General features: G+C 49.7%; 1 protein-coding gene across 1 annotated transcript in view; it reads right to left on the minus strand.

The window, feature by feature from the left end:
• Positions 1-1,741: 1,741 nt before the first annotated feature.
• Positions 1,742-24,142, minus strand: part of LOC306783899 (cyclic AMP receptor-like protein A) — a 51,014-nt gene continuing 28,613 nt past the window's right edge. The window contains exons 12-13 of the mRNA XM_079277739.1: positions 10,795-10,942; positions 1,742-1,968 (exon numbers count right to left, since the gene is read on the minus strand). Coding sequence (XP_079133865.1) covers positions 1,801-1,968; positions 10,795-10,942 — 316 coding nt within the window. The 3' untranslated portion in view covers positions 1,742-1,800. The remainder of the gene's footprint in view (positions 1,969-10,794; positions 10,943-24,142) is intronic.

Raw genomic sequence — 24,142 nt, forward strand, 5'->3', positions numbered from 1 at the left:
GAGGCAATAGCAGGCAGCGCGCCTGCCGACATGCCCGTGGGCCGCGGGGTGTTAAATTGTATCCAATTACGGCGCATGCGACGATATGAGAGGGGGGGGGGGGTAATAATTATTCTTGCGTGACAGGGAGATTCGCTTATTTTTCCCGGGCTCTTTATGTGGAGGCGGGCGCAGGGCTCGAGACGCTCCAGCTTCCGCGGAAGAGCCGCGTGGAGGGGGAAAAAAGTCTAGCTTTTCTGGAGGACATGGCGCGCGTATTTCATTAATCAAAATCCAGTTAACCAGATTTGGAGACACGGCAGGGGGGGGGGGGGGGGGGGGCAGCAGGGTCCGACCAATAATTCATATTATTTAAGCAGCCCAGGTCTAAGAGGCGTCTTAAGCGCACGCGCACGCTTAAGACAGGGGAAGGGGCACGAGGGGGAATGAGGGATTGCATGAATGTGAAAATGAAATAAACACGCCCAGTCTCAGCTTTGTTATGAAATGTCTCTGCTGCTCATTTATTTGATGGGAGTGCACAGTAAAATCATCAACAGTGTCAAAAGAGGGGTAGGGGCACGGTGCACGTGTGTGTGTGTGATACAGTGGTGGGGGCTCTGTGAACTGCAAACGAAAGTTGCACTTCATGGCGTTCACTGCCGCCCCGGCAGAAGAGCTCGACAACTCAAGGGTAAAAAGGGGGTCAAGTGTCGGTTCATTGGTTCAACTTGTCAGAGGCGGCAGCTCGCGCCCCGACAGTGACGGAACCACCTCGACGTGTGTGAAAAAACAACGGCTGAGGTGGAATATATAGCGACTCTATTATCCCGCCAATCACACCTCAGCTATATGCCACCACCCCCTTCAGCGACATGGACAAGGGCCACGAGGCAATGAACCGTCAGAGGCTGTTGCTTCGTCATCGTTTCCAAGAAGGCCCCATGTGTCTGCATCGACTAGTGAGATGTTTTTTTTAAGTTCATAGCTTCCATGTATTGAATCTTCCTCCACTGTCTCCGTGAGAGCAGCAGCTTTTTGGACCAAACCTCACATTCCGGTCCGAGGCACGTACAAAAATAGAGCGTACACTATATATACATATATACAGGTCGTTGATAAATACAGTGCAACAAACTAATATAGTATTCCATAAAAAAACAAAACAATACAAACAGTCTTTCAAAGTAATACTTGTGCGAAAAGTTGCAACAACAGTAATGTCATAAGATGAAACAAGGGAACACAGATACTGTCCGAGGAAGGAGAGACTGCTTTGGGACTAATTCGTCCCACCAAAATGATGAAAAATGATGCTTTCAACTTCTGACACACAAGGTCCTTTTAAAAGGCCCGTTTTTCACCCCCCCGTAGAGAAGTGAAAAGGTAATTGCAGTGAATGCTAAACTAACACCTTGTTGTGATTGCCTTTGAGCCATTCTTCATCTTTCCGTGGTTTGCCAAAAGGCTGCAGAATGCTGGAGTTGTTGAAGGACCTTTGGCTCTGCAGCAGACGCCTTTAACATCAGGAGGATCTTTAGAGCCGCTCCTCTCTCCTCGTAGTGTTGCAGGGAGCTGCAGCTCTGCTCAGTGTGTGTGTGTGTGTGTGTCTTTAGGATATTAAATAGTAAAGGATGGGGATTAATAATGGAACCTGACAGCTCATCTCCGCCTTCTATCTGCCCGACTGTCCCCCCAATCTTTCCCCTTCCACCCACCCCCCACCTCTTGTTCCTCCCCCTCGGTTTCTAATCCGCTGCGTCTCTCTTCCTTCGGGATGCTTCTCTCCAGCTCTTTTCTCTTCTTCCCTCCCTCGCTCTCTCAGGGCCCTCTGTCTTTCAGGGTCATGTCAGGAGAGTAGAAGAGCACGTTGGTGTCATCTTCGTCGTCATCGCTGAGGTCGACCAGGTCAGCCTGTGTGTAGCGCACCGCCTCGGGGTGGTACTCTCCGATCCGAGTCCTGTCACACAGCCGCGACTGCAGAGCCAGCTGGAAAACACAGACACACAAGCAGAGTTTGAAATCAACACGCGCTGTTTGGTACGGGAGTAAAGAGTGCGTTCACACAAAACTGGCTAATTTAGCCCCCCCCCCCCTTTAGATCTGGCCATCCATTCGCACGAAGCTGCCGTTTCACACACTCGAAGACGGTCTTCTGGGTTGATACACGTGAAAACGACCGGCCGTTCACACATGCAGGAGGCGAGACAGGCTGCCGAGTGACATCCTGGTGCTGCCGATTAAGACGCAAAAGATCGCAGTGAGCGACCCGGAGAAGTCGAGAAAAGGTTCCACTTTATGCTAAAATCTCCTCTGTTTTTGACTCGCTCTGGAAACTGAAGCACAGTTGTTTTCATTGTCTACTCCACTCAACGACATGAAAGTACCATACTTCAAACAAAATGGAGGAAAAGCGTGCTCTCACGGTCAATGGCACTCAATATGATGTAACTTGAGGGAACTATCGGGACTTGAATAAGAGAAAAAATGTGAACATGAATGGTTTTGTCGTGCACCAGTGGCCAATCAGAGCTCCAGTAATGATGTAATTCACATGCATGAGGGAAAAAAGGCTTGCAAGCCTCAGGCTCATGAGGGGGCCAGTATGCTCCGTCAGAACAGTGTATAGCCCCCCCCCCCCCAACACACCCTTCTGACATCGTGTTGGGGGGCACTGTGTCCCACCATTTATGCAACTTTTTGAAACAGACATCTACACCTCACTTTACGACCTCAGGTGAGAAATGAGCGAGAGTTTTAACTCCTCTCTCAAGCGATCTTTTTTATGATTTACACAACAATTTCACTTCATGACTTACCATGAGAACAACCAAGTGCACCCCTGCAGCCCTTTTTGCAGAGAGATTCTGCAACTCTGCCATAAAGGAGACGCGCCATTATGTCTGCTTTGCTTTTTGACACTGAACCCACCAACGGCGGCATAATGTTCCCCCGGTGTGTGATTCAAGATAGCATGCTGGCATTAGGGGCCGATCACACCGAGACGCAGCCCTAGAAACGCGTTGCCTGCAAAACCATTGTTTTCCGATGGCACGTTGCGCCTGGAGTGTGCTACGTGCCGGCAGTTCAGGCAGTTTTAGACACGCATAAAAGCTTACATATATTTAACTTTTCAGTGCCAGACCATAGACTGTGTATAAGAAGTGGACGTAGTTACCGTGACGTTTTGAGCCCTCAAATTCGGCGATTTCGTCCTCGCCATCTTGGATTACGGCGGCCGCCGTGTTTTTGTAGCAACCAGTGAATGGAAGTGACCATATTTGGAATAAGGAGGCGTGACCTGTCAATCACATTAAGCCCGCCCTAAAGCATCCCCTGCTTTATGGTCTATTTGACTCTAAATGGACCATCATTTACGAAATGAACATCATGCTGTATTGAAGAAGACTTGAAACACAAATGTCCCGCCTTGAACAGGCGTGTGTGAAAGGTGCTTATTGATGAATTCCAGGAGAGACTGAGTCTGAACATGTGCGCCGTTATCCTCATATTTAATCAATATCGCCTCTACCCCCTCTTCATGACGGCCACTTTGTTACTCCGCCTTCGAGTGTGGCCATACGAAAAACACTTCCTACAAAGTGGTTCTCTTCTAGCATGACCCAACACTTGTGAGAGGAAAGAGAGAGTCTGCTACTTTGAGTTTGTGTGAACTTGGTGTTATGGGGGGGTGGAGCATACTGACGACTTTAGGGTGATTTCACACCTGTAGTCCGGTTCATGTGGTCTGGACCAAAGGGAAACACTCAACACTGTTGCATTTTAGTTCTGCTTCGGTTCCTGTTCACACTGACGTTTTACGAATGAACCAAGACGAGTTCACATGAAGTTGGGTGATCGGACAGTTCTGGTGATCGTCTTCCTGCATCATCAGGACTCTCTAGGGCAGGGATTCCCAAAGTGGGGTGCGCGAGCTGCCTCTAGGGGGTGCGCGAGAGAAAAAATGTAATGGCGGTGCAGTCCCGTCTCCTAAAAATGACGTTCCCCCAAAACTAAAATGCATTCTCAATTACGTTTGACCACAAACGTATTTTCTCCCTGATTACGTTTGTGTTTGACGTACAAATACGTTTCTCATCAACATATCTTTGCTGTACTCTAGTCTTTATGTTTCTGTGATCTGCCTCGCCTCTACCCCGCCACCCACGAGTTGTTGCCCCGCGGCCTGTTCCGAGGGCTGAAGACCTGACGATCGGGTGCCTCGCGGCGGCGTCGGCTGGAGACCTCGCGTCCCAGCGCCAACGGGTGAGCGCCCGCCACTCGGAACCGTAAAACCAAGTCCCGGATTTCACCCGGGGACATTCTGGAGGTATTGTGACCGGGTGATGTGCCTCGTTGCTGGGTAGGTGCGTGCGTGGATGAGCGCATTTCTGCCGGAGACAGGCGGCGTGTTGTGGTAGTATTCTGACTGCGTAATAGGGAGAAGGAGAGGCGGTGGTGGAGAGGGAAAAAAATGTTAAAGAGATGGTGGAATGTATGATTGGTGAGAGAGAAGCGAACAAGTTGGACGTGATCCCGCGTCCAACAACACTGTCGCGCGCATCGATGCTTTGTCCGAAGACATCCTGGCTACATTAATCGGTCGCGTGAAGAAGAGTGAGTTTTACTCTCTGCAAGTAGACGAGCCTACAGATGTGGCCAATCTGGCCAATCGTCTGGTGTACGTCCGTTACCTTTCAGAAGGCACGGTGCAGGAAGAGTTTTTGTGTTTTTTATCTTGTAAACAAACGCCACGCGCGAGCAAACTGTTCTCTCATTAGTCCGATTTTTATGCGGCTCTGTTGCTTTTTTTTTTTAAAGGTGTGTGTGTGTGTGGGGGGGGGGGGGGGGGTATGGGGGTGCGTGAACCCGGTCTGGATGTAGAAGGGGGTGCGTGGCCTAAAAAGTTTGGGAACCGCTGCTCTAGGGGAAATGACAGAAGTTCATGCAGCACTTTAATGCTTCTGATGAGGATATTTATATTTAGAGTCACAAAGACCTCACGTAGAAATAACTGATGATTAGCAGTATCGGTGTTATTAGACTGCAAATCGATCCGATGATGATGATGAATAATGACCAACCGGCAGAGACAACACTGGTCAAAAGCCCCTTCACATGCTCACAGATGACTGGTGTGAGCGTCAGGGAGCGCACGGACACCAGGCGTCTGTACAGTAATGACTCAGGGCTGATGGCTGTGGGATCGCCGTCACACACTTGGACTTAATGGAGAGTGATCATCATACCTGCAAGCATCGGCACGTTAGCAATGTCCTTGTGCAACATATCCTCATACAACAATTCATATATCTTCCATAAAGTTACACCTTTTTCGTGCGTTTTCCCAAGAAAGACAGCAACACGTGTCAATTTCCACTTGTCACATGCATACGGTCTTTTCAAAATAAACCTCCGCCGTTACGGGAAACAGCACAGTTTGGTTTAGGCAACAATACTTCTTGGTTAGGTTTAGGAAAAGACCGTAGAATAAATGTACGTTGACTTCTCTTTTCACACGGGTCTCCTGGCTGAAAGACAAGTGTTTGTTGGACCCACCCACCTCCTGTCCCTCCCGCCCTGCGTGCGCTTTTGCATTCTTCATATTTCCTTGTTCATGTTCACGATTCCGTCGATAACATACAAAATGATTTCCGTGCATTACGGCGCATATTTTTCATAAGGTATAGCTCGGGACGCTGGATGAGAACAGCCTGCCTGACACACGACGGCTGTGAGGCACAGTGTGAATGTTTGCTGGCCGAAAAAGGACCCCAAAGAAACGATCTTTACAAAAACGACCTGTTGTTTACACACAACATTTTGTTTTTAATGAGCTGGGTCGGCGAGGACGTACTCGAAGACTGCAGCGACAGTGAGACCTGTGGGGATCGGGAGCAGCTTTGTCCTGCATGCATACACACACAGAGGAGGAAGAAGACGAAGAAGAAGATGTGAGCTCATTGCAGAGCTACAGGCGGTTCGAGCTGCATGGCTTGAATGCAGATCAATATCAGGGAAGGAAGGAAAAGAGTGGAAGAAGGGGGGGGGGTACACAGGTGGGAGGCAGACGCAACACAAAGGAGAGCGGCAGGAATAATGTAAGAGAGATAAATGCCAGAGATGCTGTAACAGGGTGAAGGGAACAGCAGAGGCATGGGATCACACACGCATACAGTACAGAGAGATAGAGATAGCAGAGTCAAAGAATGCGAGGAAGAGAGGGAAAAAAACAATGGAGGACTAGAAGAGAGCGAGAGACACGAGGCACAGAGACACCATGCACACAGACTCCAGAAATCTGGTTTTCACGGGTGATTAGGCGAGGTGAGCAATCAGAGGAGGTGAGTTTAGGGGAAGTTGTAGTTGCAGACTGCTGAGGGCGTTTTAGCACAGGAACAAGAAGGGGTGGGAGTCTTTGGTTTGATGTACATTTTCACAATTCAATACATAGCAAAGAGGCAGTATTGTTTGGACTCTTTCTCCAAACCATTCGCTCACGTTTGCAGTCTGCTGAATCGTAGTTTGAAACATAAAGCAGTTAAGCGAAATGGTTCTAAAGAAGGTCACTGTCTGACCAAACAGAAAAAGCAGGCGTTTGAAAAAAAATGAGATTTTGAAAACATGTTGCATGTCTGGCTGAATGAGAATAAAGAGATGAAAACCAATGTGTATGCTCTTCTCTAGAAGCACAGGTCGTCTATGTGTTTCGGGGTGCTCTGCTGTGCTGATTTTAACATTACATCCCAATCAGCGGAGAACACCCGGGTCATCGGTCGTTCGCGATGTTTCCATTCCGCCAATGTCATTTTCCATTACCGGCTGAACAGTTCACTGGACGCATATCACAACATAAAAGAATGACAGCGATATAAGAAGAGTATGTACAGCTACGTCGCCCAAATTCTTATTCCCATTTTTAATCCCGTACACAAAACTCTGGCTGGTCGTCTGTTTCTCCAACGTGAACAGTTGTTAGATGGCAGCTCATCGCCGCCTTCTTGTTCACGCCAAACCTGTTTGAGTCACTGAACACATACATGTCTGGCTCCACGTGCAGGTCTTTAAAATGAAATCGAATAAAAATATCAAATTAATCTCCATAGACTCACTAGACCAAGGGACAAACAACTGCGACCCCCACTTCCCCCGCCCTCACCGAGTTCGCCAACAACATGAGCCTTCGTTTTGTGGCCTGCATTTGTTTACATTTAGGAAAATTGCCAACATTAAAGGCACAATGGTTATAAATTGTAGACACAACAGTCAAAGTTAGCCCCTCCTCTTCCGCTTAATGAGGGTTACGGTGCTCGCCAACGCCGTTTACGCAGCTTCCTCTTGGATGCGTGTTCACGATCTGGCACTCGATCGTAAGATCGATTGATCGCAACATGAAAATAAAAGACAAAACCCAACACAGACACCGCCACACACTTCTAGTGGGACACTAATCTCTACAAACAGGTTGATCTGTTCGTACACGTCGTCCCTCAACTCCAAACCTCGCATGTCAAGTTGCTAATCGCGCTGTAAAAACGAGGAGCTTGCAAGAAAATGAAATCTTGGCGAGGATATCTGCTGGCTGCACTGGAACCCCAGAAATAAAGCCCGATGTCACACCGATAGCTGGTGGGTTCAGAGATTGTTGGGTCATAACTGATGATAGAGATGGATTATTTTTGTAGGAGTCTATAGCTAGTTTTCAAAGAAAATCCTACTCTTTCCTTTAAAAGTATTTGCCAAATAAGCTATTTGTAGTTTTTGTTTGCAATGGACGTACAGAAAACTACAAACAAAATGAATATTATAAACTATAAGCAGAACACCTTGAGACTAAAGAGAACTCTCAGGCAAGTTCTGGAGCTACTGGAGCGTCTTTTTCTGTCATTTCTAAGCAGATTTATGGATTCAACTTCCCATCGGTTGCAGAACGCCGGCATGCGGCCGTCCCTTTCACCTCACGCAGTATCTTTGCCTCACGTCTCTCCCTTTCAACTCTCCCATGCCCTATACGGGATCACAACAACTTAAAGTGGTGCAGTGTGTGTCGGTTGACCGGCACATAGTTCGTTAGCTGACTGCTGTAAGTCTTTGAGTTTTGGCACACAAAGTATTCAATAAATACTTCACCTTATTCTTGTAAACACTAGTATTTAAGCTATTAAATCCAAAATGCTTCGAAGTGCTTGTCGGCATTTCACGATGCCCTAAATTCACAGTTTCTCCCTTTTCAGTTATCCCAATATAGCGGGGAGAAACACACGCTATTAACGACGTGAAGTGAGAATCAGAATCACAGAAGAAAAGGATTCTGATTAAACGGAACAAAAACTGGATTTCGCCTCTTATTTCTCACGCTGTTGTCACATCAGGAGGGAATCCTTTAATGGCGAGTACGGTGAGGAGGGACCGTCAACTCATTTAACGTACATAAGGCATACGAGCAGTGTATTAAGACCCAAGCCGATCCCTTTAAACGCATGTAAATGCACCGCAGGCAAACAGCAGGAGAGACGGAGAGAGGCAGGCAGCCAGTGAGTGAGCTGGAGGAGGCAGGCTTAGGAGGGGTGGGTGGTATCTGGTACCAAAGTGCAGATTTGTTGCGTTGAGGGAGGAATGCTTTGACGCTGTTCTCTCCCTCCCCCCTCCCTTCTCTCCCTCACCCCTCCTCTCCTCCGCCAATCTCGCACCTGATGTGTGGGGGCTGCTGGGAGCCGCATGCCAAGATGAATAACAACCGGCTGTTAGTCACGATAGAGCACGAACACGCGCGCGCCGCCCGTCTCTCTCGCTCTCTCTCTCTGTCGTCTTCTTTCTCTCCCTCTCTCTCTGACACACACACAAACAGCATTTTCTCTGTGATTTACGAACACATTGAGATTCCACTTCACTCCTCTGTCTCCTCGTGTGTGTGTCTCTCTCTTCCCCCCCGACTCGCCACAGTGCAACATTGACATTTGGGTTGAAGGTCATACCACACATTCCGGTCTTCCACGTTGCGCTCGTGACCCGTTAGCAGCGTGGTTGGTGAAACTGAGCAGGTGATAATATGTGTGTGTGTGTATGTGTGTGTGTGTGTGTGTGTGTGTGTACGCGTGAGACCACGGGGACTTTTTTTTTCTCTTTGTGGTTCAATATCAGCTGTGGCTCATATCCGCAGATGCTGCCTGTGTTTGTGGATTGAGACAAATCTGTGGAGAATTGTATTGATTGTGGTGTTGATTGAAATGCAACCAATCAGGGTGTGCGCGTCAAATGTAAAAAAAAAGAAGAAAAAAAAAAAAAAAGGCCTTCATTCCATTTTCCTAAAAGACTGAAGGATGTGTAATTTCACTCTTTAAATAAGGGGATTTTGGTATCAGACCCGACAGTTATTTCCTGTGTAGGTGAATCGTGAACACCTGTGACGGATGGTAGCAGACAACTTGGAAAGTTTAGTACGCTAATTACAAACTCTGAAGCGAGGAACTGGAAGATGACGACAAAGATGTTGAAATGAGAGTGAGTTTTTGTGGGATTAGCACATCAGTTAACTTAAATTTATATGCGTATAAAGGTTGCTTGGCCTCTTTCTTCTAAGATAGTGATCATGAAATACAAATTTGATCTACATGTATTCTAAATATATCAAGTTTCTGACCATATAGAACTGAGGTTAACCATCTTGTGGGGCATTTTTGCTTGGCAAATTTCTCCTGCTTATCAAGTGTGTTGCCTCTTCATGTTCAGTCAATCGACTGACTACATGTTTTGGCCGTTCATCAGTCTGAAATTGTTGCAGCTACTACTGACACCACCGGTTGCTGGTTAGTGCAGCGCCACCAGGAGTTCCAGAGTGGTACATACTATGCAGAGCGAGGAGGAACACACAGCCCTCGACGACAGATGGACAGATGGTAATATGATGGAGTCTGTGGCATCGCTGGGTTTGGTCAGTTACATCACTAAATGGTGGCTGCATCTATATATTAAAGTTATTGCCATTCAAGTTAATACCGATATACATGGGGACAGGTACCCAGAGGATGAAGCCTTGTGACTTTTGCAAACCCCTGACTTTTCCCCTAGCGCCACCTTGAGGCTGGCCTTTTGGTTTTGACTAAAGTGACTCAACAACTATTGGATGGATCGCCAGCAAATGTGGCAAAGACATTCATGTCTCTCGCAGGTTGGATTGTAATAACGTCGGTGTTCTCTGACTTTTTAGTGTCACCATCATTTCTGATTTATGATCAAATACTTGCAGAACTAATGACGTTCCCATCAGTCTCAGCTGTACTTTGTGTTTAGTGGTAATTAGCCATTTTCCATCTGAGATAAGTGTGTTAGCTTGCTAACTAAGATGGAAAATTAGCTAATCATTATACCGGCTAAGCATCAGCACGTTAGCAATGTCCTTGTGTAACGTAGCCCCATACAACGGTTCGTATATCTTACATAAAGTTCATCCTTATTTTCCGTGCGTTTTTCCCAAGAAAGACAGCAACACGTGTCAATTTCCATCTGTTACATGCATATGGTCATTTCAAAATAAACCTCCGCCTTCACAGGAAACAATTCAGCTAGGTTTAGGCAACAAAACAACTTCATTAGGTTTAGGAAAAGATCGTTGTTCGGGTTAAAATAACTAAGTGACTTTTATTGTTGTTGTCAAACACATATCTCCATAATGTAAATGGAAGAGTTACGGAAAAGTAACCAGGTCCAAAAAATGACTTGGTGACGTATTCAGACGTCAATCAATAAGTGAAATTCCAAAGACATTCACAGAGTGATTCGCATGTCTGGACGGGCAAGTGTGTGCAGCTGCTCTACCTGCATGCCAGTGGGGCTCAGTAGGCTCCACCAATCCCTATCCAGGCCGAAGACAAACGCGTTGGCCAGGCCGTGGAGCGGTGCCGACAGGACGTGCAACAGGGTGAGCGGGAAGGACGGATCCTGTGGGTAGAAGGCATTATGGAGCCTGGTAGAGGGGGGAAGAGGGAGACAGAAGCATCGAGTTCATCCATCAAACAGTTGTAAGTAAAGAGACAACCTGCGTGAGAGCTTCACAGGTGAGGATGGAGTAATTGATGGAGAAGTCAGAACGAGCAGAAAGGCAGCAACGGCAAAAAAAAGAAAGAGAAAAAAAAACACGGGGAAAGACGGCGAGCGAGATGTTGATCGACAGAACGCCAGAGAAGAGGGAGGACGAGAGGGAGAGGACAAGTGAGTGACAGACTGAGGGACAGGGTGAGAACGGGGAGGTAATGATGGTGAGCGGCAAAGGCAGGAAAAGAGAGAGAGATGGAGAGGGAAAAGGGGAGGGCGAAAGAGCGGGCGAGCTTTATATCAGCGTTTAAGAGCCCATTAGGCAGCGTGAGACGGCCGGGCTGACACATTCTTGGCTGCCGCCTCGACAGCACGCAGCACTTTACAAGGACAGGGAGAAGTGTAGCGCTCAACTCCCCTTCCTCTGCTTCTCTCTCTCATCTCAGCTTCCTGCTTCTCCTGACCACAATTTCGTCGTTCCATCCACTCCTTTTTTATTCCGTGCACGTCCCCCCCCCCAACACACACACACACACACACACAGCCTCCCTCCCTCCCCCTCTTTCTACGAGATCTCTCCCATTTCTTTGTATTCAGTTTCATCCGTCTGGCTATCTCATTTTCATCTCGACTCGCGAGGGCGATCCTCAATTCTTCTCTTTTCAATTTCCCTCCCTGCGCCCATATCTCTCTCTGGGAGCCCGGGGCATGACTAGAAGAACCTGATATTGTGTGGAGGGGCTGCAAACTAATGGCCGCCTCCGAGGAGGACGCCGCTCAGCCATTAACCCTGGATTAACCCTGTATTAGCGCTGCTCGTCGGGTTAGCCCGCCGCTAATGTCTTTTATTGATCTATTAGCCAGAGAATCAAAACCGCACGCAGCTCAGAGCGTTTCTCCCCCTTCGAGTGCGAGGTCCCGGGAGGGGCGCGCGGAGGGAACTGAGTGGCCGCGGTGGTTGACTGTCGGGGGTCGGGGAAGTCGTCCCCGAGCACCCCACGCACCCAGCAGGGAAGCAAGCTACAAAACCCAACCATTTCAGCAAAACAACCACTGATGCATTGTGGTTACAAGGAGCAACGCGAGACACCACGGTCATGAGACACGTCTCCAGTTATCGAAAATGATATTCATTTAAGAGCACAACTGCTGTGTTTTGAACTGTTCTCCCCGTTAATCACTTGTGACATGATTGTGCACCTTCTCCAGACAAACACATCATGACACCAGCCAAGCTGCAAGGAATAAGGCACCTCCACCAATACTTGTGCCTATAAGCCACCAAATGTAAACGTGGAGATATCCACGCTGTCCAGATTTATCAAATGTGTTTTAAAGAACAATATAAAGTGTAACGGTGTCACTGTCTAAAAAATGTAACTTAACATTAAATTGAAAAAAAGACGGCGGTTGCTAACGTTCATGTCAGCAGCAGACCTGTTTATAAGTACACGAAAGCAACTACTCTGTACGATGCCTTGTCTTATCACGTCATATTTACGCATCCTAGTTCCATCATTTATTTTAAGTCAAAGTCATTTCCTAATAGACAGTTAAGTAACAACATTGTAGATGCAATTGTGTGTATTTGTAAGTGGGTTCATGAGAAATGTGGTCTTAATTTGAAAAACAACGATCTTACACCAAGTTTAAGGTTACCGGTCATTTTAGGCATGGTGTCGACCGTTTGGTGCAAACACACAAACGCATCGCAATTAATGTGACGATACCATGAATTACTGCCGGCCCACATAACCTAAACTCCACACGAAGATTATCAATAGATTTGAGCAACACATTTAGTATGTTACCTTTTCTTTGCTGTTTACGCATCATATTACATGACATGGTTGTGTTTTAGGTTTTGGAAAAAGTTTCTTGTGCTTATTATCAACGCTGCAACTATCTTTACGGCGCTATTTACAGCTCGACTTTGCTCTGTAAGCCAAAGTGTGCCGTGACATTTTATTTCTTTGCAGCAGCTCTTCTTCGTCTGCAACCGTGTGACCGACTGTAATTCATCCAATGCTGGAGTTACAATCAGAACTAGACCAACAGGTGCTCATAGTTGATTGCATCCTTACAACAATTGAAAAAGGAAGTGTAGCCTGTTGCTTTGTTGTCGCAGTGCGAACACAGCTTCAGGTTTAGATGTGATTCTTGATTTGCTTTCAAATGCGCACACGACAGCCGGTCTGAAAGAATAATTTGACCAAACATGCCGACGTGACTTTGGATGACTTCAGTTTTGGTAAATGTTTGGTTTGTTGCCCAGCCCTCCATCCTGTGAATGTCAAAAACGCTGCACCTTGAAATTACAGTTTGGAAAGCACTTTTACTTTGTCGAGCTAAGCAAGCACATCATTATGATCTTGTCGACTTCCCTTGAAAACCCCAGTGAGAGCTGCAGGTGAGGAGCACAGAAGATGATTATGGAGATCCGTCCGCAAATCTGGTTATAATCCTCTCTTATCCTCTTTTGCAGCGCCAGGTTGTAAGGTTTATTTGCTGCTAATCTGTCTCCGTTTTACCTTCCGGCAAAACCCTTTGAAAAGTTGTGACGGGGAAGGAAACCGCAAGTTGGCCGGCCGAAGATGGAGACCCAACTTGTGCTTTCTGGGTAATGGTGTCGGCTAAATGCCTAAATGCGGCTTAAAATAAAACCAACAGCGCAGCTAGTGGAGCGTGGAGCGGCGTGTCTTGGCACTTGTCGGAGTGAGGAGCATTTTCGGAGCGCCGCCGCCTATTTTCCGGGTTGGCCTACTGCTGCTGTATCTCCGAGGACCAGACCAGCTGCTGCTCACATTCATTTCACTTCCCATTTAAGGTGAAATAAATCAGGAGTCCCAGCGCAACCTCCTTAGAGACACACACACACACACACACACACACACACACACACACACACACACACACACACACACACACACACACACACACACACACACACACACACACACACACACACACACACACACACACACACACACGACTGCCTGTGCATGTGCTTATAGGCGTGTGCGTGCAGTCTAACCTAGGTCATATGCATCGAGGATGTCGGATGGAGAGGAAATGCAGTGGATGCGTGTTCTGTGTGTGCGCCTGCCGGTGTGTATGTGTGTGCGTGCGTGTGTGTGCGTGTTCCTCTGACAGCGCAGCGGTGAGAGTGAGTGGGTCTGTGTGAAGGGGGGCTATTTCTGGCGTCTCATTTTTTTTTTTTTTCCCTGCTGCCGCAAAGAAATGCGATCGGCGTCCGGGAAACGAGAGCTGGCAGCAAGCAATCATCTGCCTGCCTGCCACACACACACACACACACACACACACGCACACAGCACCTCGCAGCGCCGAGCAACACGCGCCATGGCAACGAAACAGCCGCAATTAGAGGCGAAGAGCCTTTCCCCTCCATCGAGGGAGAGACGGAGAGCGAAATGAAAGGAAGAATGAAAGAGCAGGCGAGCGAGAGAGAGAGACAGGAAGAGGGGAGGGAGGAGGACGGGGAGGGGGTGGGGGACGAGTGTCAGAGAAACAGCACCGCACAGGAAGGAGAGAGGGAGAGTGGAAGAGGAAAGGAGAACACGATAAAGAGGTGAGAATGTGCAAGCGCGAGGCGGCGAAGGGGAAGGAGGGCCGAGAGCAATGGAGGAGGAGGAGGAGGAGGAGGAGGAGGAGGGGAGCGGGCTGAAGGAGTGACGCTGAATGGAAAAGACTAAAAAAGCAGAGGAGGCAGAGAGCGAGAAAGAGGAGCATGAGGAGAAGGAGGAGGCGATATCCAAAAAGACAGATTGCAAGACATGAGCGAGACAAACAAAAGAAATTACGCGCGAAGAGAAACCAAGATAAGACGAGACGATGGTTAGATAGAGATGGAGGAGATGTAGAGTAGGGTGGAGGCGTATGGAGGAGGAGGGATGTTTCTCCTGTGTGAGCCGCGCTAATGAAAGATGAATGAGGGAGTGGTGGGAAGGAGAGTGTGGCTGCGGGCGGTGAGTGTGTGTGTGTGTGTCTATCAGGGTTTTTGTGTGTGCGGCACGGTCAGTCGAGCGAATCCCACAGTTGACAACAGGGACGTTATTGTGTATACTGTATGACTCTGAAGCAAACGGTCAACAACAACAACAGCACGCACGCACGAACGCAGTGTGTAGCTTTCAGTGGAAAAGCCTGCTGCCACCTGTAAGCGCGAAGTCAGTCATTAGCACTCGCACAGCGTCTCCGAAGCCTCGCTCACTTATTCAGACCTTCCATCTATCATGCTGTCAGTCACTCTGTGAGCCCGGCTCTCTCTCTCTCTCTCTCTCTCTCTCTCTCTCTCTCTCTCTCTCTCTCTCTCTCTCTCTCTCTCTCTCTCTCTCTCTCTCTCTCTCTCTCTCTCTCTCTCTCTCTCTCTCTCTCTCTCTCTCTCTCTCTCTCTCTCTCTCTCTCTCTCTCTCTCTCTCTCTCTCCATTCCGTGCAAAACCCTTCATCTGCTGCCTCTCCCTATCTCTTCCAATATCCCACCCTGCCAGTCTATACCACTCTCCAGCCATCAACCCCGCCCCCCTACCCACGTCAGAGTTGACTTCTTTTTTTTTTTTTTGTCTGCCTCTAATTGTTCATCCTGAGCACTGTGGGAGATGCAGAGCTGTAGCAGCGCGGAGGAGAACTCCCCTTCCCGGAGTGCGGCCCTGACCCCGATTGCACTTCTTCCTCTCTCCGTCTGACTGCCTGACTTTCTTTTCTTTCTTTTTTTCCCCTTCCTGCAGACAAATCACATGCTTTCGCAGTTCCAAAACAAGGCCCTGGTGCTGCCCGCGGTGCTGTTGCCGCTGACAGCAAATCTGAACTTTTTTTCTCAGACTAAAAGGGATTTCTGCCAAAACGAGCTTAATCCCTCGACTACGGTCAGACTGTGATTCAGTGTGATCTTTTTTTTTTACTCTCTGAAACGTCTGGCTGCGTCGATATATAACGAGGCATGGGCGACTTGTTGAAGGCGAGGAGATGGTGTGATCTCGGCCTTCATTTCTGGGAATAAATCACTGCAACTGTGGGGCACTATGGGGGGGGATTTATATACTTGAATTATAAAAAAAAGTATGGCGATACTCACTTTACAGCTTTTAGGCTTATTAAAATGATCTTAATGCCCCTGAAATAAAATTTGGAGTCCAATTAGAGAAATCAAAATTTAACACTGAAATGACAAAAGACAAACACTTCTCACAAACTAGGAAACAACAACTAGATTCACTTCATTAAAGCCTAATTATGCTTCACAATGCTTTGGGGCATGATCGCCTTTCATTGAATTTGAACCGAGAATCCTTCAAAGCATGATCGGATCATCTGCAGTTTTGACTCTCAACAAGAGTTTTAAAGAACGGTAACTCAATGAAAGACATTCGATGCAGAGAAGACCTGACCTGTGGACACAGTGGCTCAAACGGTTCTGTTGGTTGTTCATTGGTCTGCTGTGAATGTGCGGCAGCCTTTAGGACAGCGAAGACAAGAGGACAGGCCTCCCATTGTCCAGAGACAACATGTGATCAGCCACTTCAATGTGCATGAAGCTGTACTGCTTGGGAACTCTCTGCAGGAATATGGATATGGACATGTGCATGATCTACTTTGATCATAAGGTCAACGAGGAGATTACCGTCACGGTTACGGTGACTGCTGTTATGCACGAACCCACAAACACCAGTGTGTGCGCGCGCATACTGTGGTACGTGCGCGCACACACTTCTTGTCACCTCTGTGCAAAACAAATATTTCTGGAATCAGGCTGAAACACAGAAACAGGCAGGCATGTTGTGCAGAAGCCCCCCCCCCACCACACACACACACAAATAGACAAAGAGGCACACACAGACCTTGGGGAACGAAGCGGCTAACGTTCACCGACAGAATAAAACCCAAACAAAGAGACATCCTGTTTCCTGGAACACAACACCACTCAACCCTCTGTGCAGGGAGCAGCCAGTAAACACACACACACACACACACACACACACACACACAGCTCATTGTCCACCGCCGTGCATGTGTTTCCTTGCGCCTGATTCATGTACCGGCGTGCGTCTGCGTGTCCAGCGATGCCACTGGCTGTGCCTTTGACTGTCGGTGCACGTGAGCTCATGCCTGTGAGTTGCTGTGGCCAGCAGTGTGAGCGTGTGTGCGAGAGAGAGAGAGAGAGAGAGCAAGAGCGAGAGAGCGAGCGCGAGAGAGAGCGAGAGAGCGAGAGCGCGGCAGGGAGAGCAGATGATAGAGTAGACTTTAGCGATTCCCTGGAGTGTGAGGCAGCGTTTACGGCACTCTCTGAGCAGCCAGAGTGATGAATATTTAAAGACGTGCCTGAAAGAGCAGGGGGGAGAGGGAGTAGGGGGGGAGAGAGGGGGCGTGAATGTGTGCACGCGTGGATGTGTTTGTGTTTGCCCCTGAATGTGTGCGCGTGTGTGAGGGAGGTTATCGAGCATCTCCTTTAGCATTTGCATGTGCGTACCATATGCATGAATGTATGTGCCTTTATATAGGTGCCTGTATGGATGTGTGCCTACATCAGAGAATATATATCTCATATCTAGGTATATATCATTTATTTTCCTGTATATGTGTGTTAATCTTTGCATCTCTGACTATGTGCATGTGCCTGTATCTTATGTGCGTTTTAATAGAAGTATTTTACGTCTGCATAGTGATTTACATGCATGCAAATGTGTATTCATATGTCCACTACGATATTAAATTCAGAGCCTCTCTGTGTGTGTCCAGCCACAGCGCGGGTGCCTGCCCTGTGTGTGTTTGTGTGTGTGTTTGCACTTCACACAGCCCTGTAGGCCAGCTCTCTGTCTCACTAAATGGGGATGAATAGCAGAGTGCCGCTGCTGCTGCTCAACGGGAGACGAATGGCTACGGGGCTCTCCGTCTCCGGTTACAAAGCGATCGCTGCCTGAGACGCAACGGCACAAGTGCACGCACACATGGACGCGCGCACACACACACAGTTGGCACGATCATATATCCACCCACATATTATCTAGGCCACATGGACACATGTGGCCGAACTGTCACACGGGCGATCAGGGGGTTTGGGGAGCGCGTGGCGTCGGACGCCACAGACATCTTTGATTTTTGGGGGGGGGGGGGGGAGGTTAAAGAAAACGCAAGAATAAGATGATCATCCCACGTGTTTTTTTTAATGGGCTAAATTCTAGTGTATGAGATTTAAATCTAATTTAGCTAATTTGGATTTTGGTGGCGAGCCAACCCCCTGGAGAACAGTCACGTAACCCTGGAGACTCCGTTCTGCGAAGATCAGAGATCAAAGCGAGACAACACGGTATAGAAATGACAGTTTTGCCTCCCAGTCTCAAAAAAAATTCACATACCACCAAGTTATATCAAACTAAACTAAACAGATTTTAGTAAACACAGGGAATTGAATGTGAGGTGATAGATGAATTTAAAAAAAAGACTGGTAGATAAATATAGATGAGAGTTGGAACCTTACATTCAGTGTCTGAGGAGCTCACTGGTTCAAGTAAACTAAATACTAGTGCTGTGTATTGGCAAGCCACGTGTCACGATACGATATATATATTGCAATACTCAATAAAAATAAATACAATACATACATTTTATTTAAAAGTAGAGCTGAAAATACAACTTGCTGTGTACCACCTGGATAGTCTAATGCGTACATCCCATATTGATAACTCAGCGGACAAATTGCATCAAAGTGTTTTGTATTGTGTCACTGAACCCTTTTTTACTAAAATGAACTTCATTTAAAAATAAAAATACATACTGTATTCTTTTCTTATTGTGTCACTGACCACTCTTAACTTACATGTAGATGCCATCAACACCATATGAAATAAAGTGCATTTCGTAAAGTTGTCAGTCCTTCCCATTAAATTCCCATTCCTCCAGGTTCAGTTTTCAGTAACTCCGCGATGTCACTGCCTGTACGACTCTCGTGCTGTGGTGTCGTGAGGTGGTGTGACGTCATCGTAACATTCGACTCAGCGGTCTAGTCGTCCACACATCGCATGTCAGGGCTACTCTCTCTCTCTGCAGGGGGGAGCCATGTTATGACATGTTTCGTCACCTCTTCGTAAATCCTGGGCACTACACGGCTACATCCATCATGTGTCGGCAGGAATGAGTCGGGATCACAATATACGGCCACTTGCTTGTGAGACGCCATGTTGTGAATTTGGAGTTTCGGACATATCGATACACCATGGTTTGAACAAATATCGCGATAGTAAGCTATATCGATATTTTTGCCCAGCCCTACGAAACACACCATAAGATACATTAGGGTATACAGTACAAACCACACAACAGCCTACACACGCGCACACGAGGCACTAACACACATCTATGCGCACTGAATGCGAGATATTCCGAGAGGCGAGGAACGGAAGGAAGGGAGTGTAGAAAGGCAAGAGAAAGCCAGGGGGGAGGGCGGGGGGGGGGGGGGGGGAGAGAGAGAGAGAGAGAGAGAGCATCCTGGGATGCAGAATGCCCAATACAGTGAGATAAGAGTTAATGTATCCCCCCCCCTTCATCCCTCCCGTTTGGCTCTCTCTTTCTTCCTCCCTCCATCCGAGCATCCCTCCCTCCCCCTCCCCATCCCCCGCCTCCTCCCCGTTTGCTTTGAGGGATGAATAATAACTGCTGCTCTGAGATTTCCTCCCTCGTTTTTCAAAGCACCGAGCGGAGATGGGGAAGGTCTGCCTGGCCCGGGTTGCGCGTGCGGACGCACACGAAAAAGCACACAGACACGCACACAGACGCGCACACAGACGCGCACACAGATGCGCACACAGACGCACACACAGACGCACACACAGACGCACACACAGACGCACACACAGACGCACACACACACGCACACACAGACGCACACACAGGCGCACACAGACGCAGACACACACGCGCACACACACAGACGCGCACACAGACGCAGACACACACGCGCACACAGACACGCACACAGACGCAGACACACACGCGCACACACACAGACGCAGACACACACGCGCACACACACAGACGCACACACACACGCGCACACAGGCGCACACACACGCGCACACACACGCGCACACAGGCGCGCACACACGCGCACACACACGCGCACACAGACGCACACACACGCGCACACACAGACGCACACACACGCGCACACACACGCACACACACACAGACGCACACACACACGCACACACACGCACACACACGCACACACACACAGACGCAGACACACACGCGCACACACACGCGCACACACACAGACGCACACACACACGCGCACACAGACGCACACACACGCGCACACAGACGCGCACACAGGCGCGCACACACGCGCGCACACACGCGCACACACACGCGCACACAGGCGCACACACACGCGCACACAGACGCGCACACAGGCGCACACACACGCGCACACAGACGCGCACACAGACGCGCACACAGACGTGCACACAGACGCGCACACAGACGCGCACACAGGCGCGCACACACGCGCACACACACGCGCACACAGACGCGCACACAGACGCGCACACAGACGCGCACACAGACGCACACACAGGCGCACACACAGGCGCACACACATGCGCACACAGACGCGCACACACGCGCACACAGACGCGCACACAGACGCGCACACAGACGCGCACACAGACGCACACACAGGCGCACACACAGGCGCACACACACGCGCACACAGACGCGCACACAGACGCACACACAGACGCACACACAGACGCACACACAGACGCACACACAGACGCACACACACGCGCACACAGACGCGCACACAGACGCGCACACACGCGCACACAGACGCACACACAGATGCACACACAGACGCACACACACGCGCACACACACGCGCACACAGACGCGCACACAGACGCGCACACAGACGCGCACACAGGCGCACACACAGGCGCACACACATGCGCACACAGACGCGCACACACGCGCACACAGACGCGCACACAGACGCGCACACAGACGCGCACACAGGCGCACACACAGGCGCACACACACGCGCACACAGACGCGCACACAGACGCGCACACAGACGCGCACACAGACGCACACACAGACGCACACACAGACGCACACACACGCGCACACAGACGCGCACACAGACGCGCACACACGCGCACACAGACGCACACACAGATGCACACACAGACGCACACACACGCGCACACACACGCGCACACAGACGCGCACACAGACGCACACACAGACGCAGACACACACGCACACACAGACGCGCACACACACACTGTCTTGTTCTCGCTGCTCGCCTGGAGCGGGGAAATCAGATCTCTTCCAGAGAAAGGCGGCGGGGGGGCTTAGGCACCGTAGGGAGCCCTTGCAAAAACCCCCTGCAAGCACGTATAGGCCTATACACGCCACAAACCCCACACGCGGCATCGAGGGGGGGAACCAGGAATAACTGGGAGGATGCGAGCTGCCTCCCCGGAGCGACAGGGTGAACCCAAGGTTATAGACGCACCGGCCGGTTCGAGCCCCCCGCCGCCGGGGCCAATCTGTCCCTGCTGAAGCACCCGCTCTGCAGGGCACGTAACCCTGATTGCTCAAAGACAACTAGCTCTCCTGTCCATGTGCCTGGCTTTAGTGCTTCGAGAGAAAAAGCCTTCAAGAAGAGGGGAGAGAAAAAAAGACACTAAATGGGGATGCCGGTTTCTCCCCGCTTGGTGTCAAATGGTGTGGGGTGGGGGGGGCAAACGTCCTCGTAAAAGATAAGCAGGGCTGTCCAGGAGGAGCACTAGCAACGCCAAACCGTGACGCGCCCCCAGCGATCGGCGGCTCGGTTCCGGGGAGAGGGCTTATTTATGCAAACAGGCGTACGGGTGCGCACAGTAGGAATTCTCGACAAGCCTTGTAAACAAACACACACCCACACCATAAAGCACACAGGGGAGGCGATGTGAGAAGCAGACTGTGAAAACTGTAGTCGTGCCCGGGCAACGCTTCCACACGTACACACATAGAACGAGTGAGAGAGAGAGAGAGAGAGAGAGAGAGAGAGAGGCAGGGAAAAGAAGGACAACGAGAGAGGAGGAGAAGGAGGAGGGATAAGTGTGAAGGTGTGAGTGTCTGGTGCTACTTTTTTTGTGGCCAAGAGAGGGCAAGTGAATATGAGAGAGAGAGAGAGAGAGAGAGAGAGAGACGTGCGCACGGTAAAGTGATGTATAATGACTCGTCCGCACTTGTGTGTGTGCGAGCGAGCAAAGAAAAAGTAAGGAGCGCTTTCCCCATTTCAATTCGCAACAGCTGGTGTCGAATTAACACATTTACCAGTGTGCATTTGGAACAGATTAAAATTGCGCGTGGCGTGTGACTGTCGGTGCGCGTGTGGCCGTGCGTGTTTTTGTGTGTGCGGTGGCAGATGAGGGCCAAAAAAACAACAGTGTGTTTGCGTGTGGGAGCGTCTGTGCATTAACGCAATGGATCAGGGCATGGGAGAAATGGCAGCGAGAGGGAGAGAAGAGGGAGAGAGAAAGAGAGAGAAAGAAAGAAAGAGAGAGAGAGAGAGAGAGAGGGGGAGCAGCGGGGAGAGATGTAGAGTGAGCGAGCAAAGGGGGGAGAGAGAGAGAGAGCTCTAACCGACGGCTTTAGCTGCTGCCCTGGGCCGTCTCTCTAAGCCCTGTTTAGGAGGCTTTGGAGCTCAGATAGAAATAATCCCCCACTCAGACACACACACACACACACACACACACACACACACACACACACAAACGCATGCACACGCAAAACAAAAACGCACACACAGGAATGCTCACAAACAGACACACGAATGCAGACACTCAAGTCGTGGCGGACAAACAAGTGCGTGCACACGCGGCAACAAGCAGCGACTGCACATTCGCCTTGACACGAAACCAACCACCCGCCCACACACACACACACACACACACACACACACACACACACACACACACACACACACACACACACACACACACACACACACACACACACACACACACACACACACACACACACACACCGAGGCTGTCTGCTGTGCGCTGCTTCCGCACGGCAGAGCACAGCGACATCAGCACGGCACCGTGACAAACACTTTACACACTCCAGCACTCAGCGGAGGGGAGGGAAGGAAGGAGGGGGAGATGGAGAAAGAGGGGAGGAGGCGGAGGAGGATATGAGCCAGGGGGAGGGAGGTGAGTGAGTAGGGAAAGGGGAGGGGGGGAGGGAAGGCTAACAAATTAATAGGAGCCGGAGATACACACAGCCAGCGCTGCTGAGCGGGGGGGGGGGGGGGGACGACTATGCGAGAGCAATTCATTCCCGTTTTCTCCTCGTTCGCTCTCTGGAGAAAGGCAGAGCAGAGCGGAGCTGAGTGAGCGAGCGAGAGCGTGTTTGCTCAAGAGAAGGGGAGGGAGGGACAGAGAGAGCGAGAGAGAGAGAGAGAGAGACTGGGCTTTGTGTGGCAGAGAAGAGGAAAAGTGGAGGGGGAGGAGGTGGTGGGAGGCGACGATATAAAAACAGAGGAGGAGAAATACGGAGCGAGGACGTGTGGAAATAAAAAGGGGGGCTATAACGAAGACATTTGGAGCGTAAAAAGAGGGAAGAGCGGAAGAGAAAGTGACATTAAGGGAGGGAAAGAGGTCGGGACGAGAGGGAGGGAGGTTTTGGGGTTTGCACAGGATGCAGTTTGTCATCTTCATCAGCCGACAGTTGGGGCGCACAGGGAGGGAGTATGGGAGGGGACTTGGGATGGATGGAGAGGTGAAGGGGGGAGGATAGGGTGCGAAGGCGAGGTGAGGGGGTGGGTCAGGGGGGGGATGGGCATTGTTTAAGCGGAGCCTTTGAGAGACGTTGACCCTGTAATTGACCTGTGTCTCCGCCTACATCGCCGTGGCGACAAGCAGAGCCGCTGCGGCTAATCACTTAGTAACCCTGACCTGTCAATCACACCGGGTTCCGCTGCAGGGAGGGGTAGCGACAGAAAGAAAAAAAAGAGAGAGAGAGAGAGAGAGCGAGAGAGAGAGAGAGAGGGGTTATCATTTACTGGACCACCCGCCTCCTCACACCGAACCATCAGCCAACGAAGCCTTGGTTTTAAAA

The sequence above is a fragment of the Melanostigma gelatinosum genome (genome assembly GCF_949748355.1).
Source record: "Melanostigma gelatinosum genome assembly, chromosome: 10".
In the NCBI taxonomy this organism is placed as follows: Eukaryota; Metazoa; Chordata; class Actinopteri; order Perciformes; family Zoarcidae; genus Melanostigma; species Melanostigma gelatinosum.